This window comes from Gigantopelta aegis, chromosome 14 (genome assembly GCF_016097555.1).
Source record: "Gigantopelta aegis isolate Gae_Host chromosome 14, Gae_host_genome, whole genome shotgun sequence".
Lineage (NCBI taxonomy): Eukaryota > Metazoa > Mollusca > Gastropoda > Neomphalida > Peltospiridae > Gigantopelta > Gigantopelta aegis.
In genome coordinates, this window is record NC_054712.1 from 40,983,430 (window position 1) to 40,989,425 (window position 5,996).

The 5,996-nt window shown below is 39.2% G+C and overlaps 2 protein-coding genes across 2 annotated transcripts; both read right to left on the reverse strand.

Annotated features, from left to right (window-relative positions):
* Window positions 1-1,662: 1,662 nt before the first annotated feature.
* Window positions 1,663-2,413, reverse strand: LOC121389245 (FMRFamide receptor-like). Its single transcript, XM_041520844.1, has 2 exons — window positions 1,975-2,413; window positions 1,663-1,733 (listed from the first exon to the last, which is right to left on the reverse strand). Exons 1-2 carry the CDS (start codon window positions 2,411-2,413, stop codon window positions 1,663-1,665), a joined length of 510 nt encoding a protein of 169 aa, XP_041376778.1.
* Window positions 2,414-4,137: 1,724 nt separating this feature from the next.
* Window positions 4,138-5,667, reverse strand: LOC121389247 (FMRFamide receptor-like). The gene is made up of 2 exons (XM_041520845.1): window positions 5,323-5,667; window positions 4,138-4,239 (listed from the first exon to the last, which is right to left on the reverse strand). Exons 1-2 carry the CDS (start codon window positions 5,665-5,667, stop codon window positions 4,138-4,140), a joined length of 447 nt encoding a protein of 148 aa, XP_041376779.1.
* Window positions 5,668-5,996: the final 329 nt, after the last annotated feature.

Genomic DNA, 5,996 nt, shown 5'->3' on the forward strand with positions numbered 1-5,996 from the left:
GCTAGGATGTTAAATATACTAAGTACGTCGTGGCATCTTTACATAATTAACTCGATAAAACAAATTGTATATTAGACTTTGAGTTATCACACACGCAATCTTTATATAATTAACTCAAGAAGACAGAAATTGTATATTACATATTGATTTATCACACACGTAATCTTTACATTATAATTAACTCGAGAATAAAGAAAGTCTATATTACGTATTGAGTTATCACATACGTAATCTTTACATAATTAACTCGAGAATAAAGAAAGTCTATATTACGTATTGAGTTATCACACACGTAATCTTTACATAAATTAACTCGAGAACACAAAAATTGTATATTACATATGGAGTTATCACACAGTAATCTTTACACAATTAACTTGAGAATACAGATATTGTATATTTCATATTGAGTTATCACACATGTAATGTTTACACAGTTAACTCGAGAATAGAGAAATTGTATATGGCATATTGAGTTATCACACACGTAATCTTTACACAATTAACTCGAGAATATAAAAGGTATAAAAACTGAAAAACTATAAACTGCGATACTTGGCCTTCGTGCTAAACGTGTCGGTCCCTTTGTAAAAATTTGCCAATGAATGTGTTTTTTTCTGTTAGGAAATTAAATTAGTTGTTTTTAGACATGTTAAAGGTACTCAGTAGGCAACTAACGTTTCAGAACAAAACTTACAATATCATTTAGACATTATGCAAATTAGAGAGTTGCTTTAACATGTCTCTGACTGATACGAGAATATCCAGGTCCCACGCCTACATTCCTAGTGTCACGAAATTGGAAAACAAGGAATTCCTATAACCAAGAAACTGGAAAACGTGGAATTCCTATAATCAAGAAACTGGAAAACGTAGAATTCCTATTGTCACGAAACTGGAAAACGTGGAATTTCTAGTATCACGAAGCTTCAGTCTCCGATAATATTTAACAATGAACAATTTAAAATTGACTATTTAATTTCTTGAACAGTTATCGGTTGTTTTCCTGTAAGGCGCCAATCTTGGATCTTTGCTTGCACTCTAGTCCACTCTCCAGTGTTCTAACCCGGGGTTAGGTATAATTCAGTGGTGTATGGTGGCCTACAACATTGACCAGAGGTATGGGTGTTCGTGGAATCATCATCAGTGGATCTCTCGTGGATTTAAGCTTCCCAGCCAATACTGCACACCTGTACTTCAAAGACTGAGGTATGTGCTGTCTATGGGGACATTTGAAAAAAATAAATACCTTGCTGCAATTCGGCAGGAGTAGCCTATGTGGCAAAACTGGGTTTCTGCTCATCCCTCTAGACCAAGTCTCGAAATTACCATAATATGTAACTTTGTAAGGCATCAATGAGCCGTAGTTTAAAATGGACTTTCGTTTTCTTTATATTTGACCTTAGACCAGCCTCTGTAGTACTCATGAATACGTAGGCTCTGTCCTGTTACAACGACAAAATTTAGCAAAGAATATTTGTCTAAAATTCTTGCCAAGAAAGCAGTAGAAGACAAAGTTTGTTGAGAAGTTCACATCAATAAGAGTGTTACAGACGCGATGTACAATTTCTCGATTGTTATGAAAGATATTCCAGTCAATTTCATCCATGATGTAAACCACACCAGGAAACGTACAACAGACAAGAAAACAAAACGTAATTCCTAGTGTGACGCCGATCCATACGTCACCATCATGGCCGTGTATTCCGGTTCCGGTAACAGCATTCTGATTTCTGCGAGATAATATTTGAAGGATGCGGACATTAAAAACGAGAAATATGAAATAGGGTACTATCAACAAAAGTATTGCAACACTAAGTAAGCAATACATTGATTTGTAATGTCCATATACTGATCTGTAACAGTTAACAGACATATACGTAGAGTTACCGACCGTCACAACAAATATTTTCATTGATCTCAGCGACCCAAATCCTAGGGATGTCAAAAATATTATTAGTATGATTTTCCAACTGACGGAAACTGTGCACAGCGCATGCGCCTTTAGTGGATAGGCCACGGCAACGTATCTCTCTACGGTGACGGCCACTGTAGTATATACGGAACAGGCTCCCATCGTGACGCGGATAGTGACAATTACAGACTCTGAAATGGTCGAATCTGACGTCACCACGTCGTCAACGTCATTATATAAGCTTGTAACAAGGAACAGACAATTAAACAACGACATCATCGTCAGATAGAGAGACGTCGACGATCTCAGAGTGCGCTCTGCCAATACCACGACCGATAAAACATGGCCGACAATTCCAAAAACTTGAACCACAACATGGATCCACAACAGAATCGTTTTTAGCTTCTCAACGTTATTCGACGAAGTGGCTGGCTCGGTGGAAGACACGGCACTGAGAGACATCAACAGAAAGGTTATTTGGCCGAGGAACCCCGCCATCGTGTTCTCCTTTCCAAGGTGTAACCACACACATACACTGGCGGCAAACAGCGTTGAGAAATACTAGATTTCTTGTAGGCAAAGTGCCACCTAAGTCAAACAGTAATGTGCAGCGGCGTTGTAAAATACCGGATTCCTTGTTAGCAAGGCGCCACCAAAGTCAAACAGTAATTTGCTGCAGCGTTGTGAAATACCGGATTCCTTGTTAGCAAGGTGTCACCAAAGTCAAACAGTAACGTGCTGTAGCGTTGCGAAATACCGGATTCCTTGTTAGCAAGGTGTCACCAAAGTAAAACAGTAATGTGCAGCAGCGTTGTGAAATACCGGATTCCTTGTTAGCAAGGTGCCACCAAAGTCAAACAGTAATGTGCTGCAGCGTTGTGAAATACCGGATTCCTTGTTAGCAAGGTGTCACCAAAGTCAAACAGTAATGTGCTGCAGCGTTGCGAAATACCGGATTCCTTGTTAGCAAGGTGTCACCAAAGTCAAACAGTAACGTGCTGTAGCGTTGCGAAATACCGGATTCCTTGTTAGCAAGGTGTCACCAAAGTCAAACAGTAATGTGCAGCAGCGTTGTGAAATACCGGATTCCTTGTTAGCAAGGTGTCACCAAAGTCAAACAGTAATGTGCATCAGCGTTGTGAAATACCGGATTCCGTTTTGGCAAGGTGTCACCAAAGTCAAACAGTAATGTGTTGCAGTATTGCGAAATACATGATTCCTTGTAGGGAAGGTGTCACCAAAGTCTAACAGTAATGTGCTGCAGCGTTGTGAAATACCGGATTCCTTGTTGGCGAGGTGTCACCAAAGTCAAACAGTAATGTGCAGCAGCGTTGTGAAATACCGGATTCCTTGTTGGCGAGGTGTCACCAAAGTCAAACAGTAATATGCTGCAGTATTGCGAAATACAGGAGCATTGAGAAACGTAGTCGTTGAGACAGGAACAGATACTCCATGGTCTAAGGGACTCTTCAACTCACATGTTAAAACTTGAAACTGGCGTCCTTTTGATGACCAGTCGTACCGAGTTAATTAAAAAGTTCGTTTTTGTTTTCTTGTAAATTCACGCAGCAACACAAATTAAAACAATACCGTAACAAGTTATCCATAGCCATATATTTGTAAAAGACAAAGTCCACAGAATAATTATATCAAGTCATGGCATGATTATTTGAAATATGTCCAGAATGTTATCGGGTTGTCGATGTTTCCAGTACGTTTAAACATCAGTCAGGTTGGTGATCCTTTTAAAATAAGCGTAATAATAAAATAAAAAAAATGGTTTTACCAATCGCTTTTCTTCAAAGAAAATGGAAACTATATTAATCAAATGTGTCAGTTATATTATAATTTGTTGTTTTCTTGCGGATATAACAACGAATCGACAATGTACGTATTCATATGTTTCATAAATACTTGGAAACGTTTTGTGGTGAATATCTTGAATTTCCACTGTAGTCATTTAGCAGTTGAAAACGTCAAAAATCAATGAATATCTAACTCTCTCTCTCTCTCTCCTATATGCATTGTTGACATGATCATGATCTAACGTTTTAAGACATGCGCACATGTAATGTCCGTCCGCCTCTCTCTCCTATATGTATTGTTGACATGATCATGATCTAACGTTTTAAGACATGCGCATATGTAGTGTCCGTCCAGGAACCGCAAACAAGGCTATAGACATGGCTTCTATGGACTACTAACAGACGTACAGGGCTATACTAGAATCGGTTTCTTTTATCACTTTGACCCATTTGCACGAAATCTGGACAACATGCACAACCGGAATTCACCAGTGACGCTTGACCGATGTTGCGAAGCGACTGAATCAATCAGAGTTTCGCATGAGAGGAATAAGACGTTATGTCAAACACTGGCAAACAATTACTGTCTGTTAACGTGATGCACACACGCCGCGCTGGTAAGAAGATCTACCATTGTTATACTGTCGGGCTGTCAGAACGGTGTCTGTCGGATGTTTGTTCCACACTAGTTCGGAACGCCATCACGCTATTTGACCGTTATCGTTCTGTTGCCCTCTGTAACTGATGATCCAAACACAAGCTGCAGTAATTAGACGCCGTGTGTTTGCTTGTATTATTAAAACAATTACTAGTTAACTGCATGTCATGGGTTTAAGCGAAGAAATATCATATGCCATATTGGTGATGGCGGTGATATATTTCATCTATAATTTAATTAGACACATCAAACGAGCGATTTAATACGCCCACAGTTGGTCTGCGATTGCTATAAATTCAGGGATTAGTAGATAAAGAAAAATGAAAAGTCATAAATGTTATTAAAATGTTTTTGCGAAAAACTACATCGTTCTTTGCAATCACTACAAGTCATCAGAATTCCTACAATATTCTTTTGCAACTGCAAAATTTAGCTAGAAATATTTGTCGAAAATTCTTGCCAAGAAAGCAGTAAAACACAAAATTGGTTGAGAAATTGACAATAATCAGAGTACTGCATATGCTGTATAAAATGTCATGATTGTTGTCAAAAATATCCCTGTTTATTTCACCTATGATGTAGACCACTCCAGGAAACGTACAACAGACGAGGAAACAAAAGGTAATTCCTAGTGTGACGCCAATCCATACGTCACCATCATGGCCGCGTATTCCAGTTCCGGTGACAACATTCTGATTTCTGCGAGATAATATTTGAAGGATGCGGACATTGAAGGTGAGAAATATGAAATAAGGTAGTATTAACACGACTACTACACCACTCAGTAGACAATACAATACTTTGTCTTGTACTTCTGAGGGGCTGTGGCAATTAACACTAATATCAGTAGAGTTATCGGCCGTTACAACAAACATTTTCATTGACCTTAGGGACCCAAATCCTATCGAAGTCAAAACTATCATAAGTATGATTTTCCAACTTACGGAAACTGTGCATAGCGCATGCGCCTTCAATGGATAGGCCACAGCAACGTATCTTTCTATGGTGACGGCGACAGTTGTGTAAATAGAACAAATTCCAATTGTAGAAAGTATGGTGATCATTACAGACTTGGGAACTGTCAAATCTGACGACTCCACGCCATCGAGGTCGCGGTATAGGCTGAGAACGAGGAAGAGACAATTAAACAACGACATCATCGTCAGATACAGAGACGTCGACGATCTCAGAGTGCGCTCTGCCAGAACCATGACCGATAAAACATGGCCGACCACTCCGAAAACCTGTAGCACGACGTGGATCCACAAGAGAATGTCCTTTAACTCCATTTAGTTATTCGATGAACTGGCTGATTGTCTTGTAGACATCTTATTACAGTAGAACATCAGGGTGATGAACGGTGTTACGAAACTCGGTATTCCGTGTAGACAAGATGTTATCTCAGTAGAGGGCAGCGGTATTGTGAAATAAAACTATATTCAGAAGAGTAGGCGTTGAGATAAAAACTGTTTAAAAGAACTGTGAACGTCCCTTGATTACCAGTGACCTTGATTTATTTGTAAACATCGGGATTCCGCCGCGTATCCCCATACAGCATAGCTAATCTAGAACAGTACACCCGTAAAAGAATACTCATAGCAGTGTCTCTGTATCCAAA

Bases quoted from the DNA above. Each gene is read 5' to 3' on its own strand.
- LOC121389245 (XM_041520844.1), bottom strand. From the start codon at position 2,413: ATGGCGGGGTTCCTCGGCCAAATAACCTTTCTGTTGATGTCTCTCAGT. The intron at 1,734-1,974 runs GTTGGAAAATCA...ATTATCTCGCAG, and splicing joins GCTGTGCACAGTTTCCGTCA to AAATCAGAATGCTGTTACCG.
- LOC121389247 (XM_041520845.1), bottom strand. From the start codon at position 5,667: ATGGAGTTAAAGGACATTCTCTTGTGGATCCACGTCGTGCTACAGGTT. The intron at 4,240-5,322 runs GTAAGTTGGAAA...TGATTGATTCAG, and splicing joins ATGCGCTATGCACAGTTTCC to TCGCTTCGCAACATCGGTCA.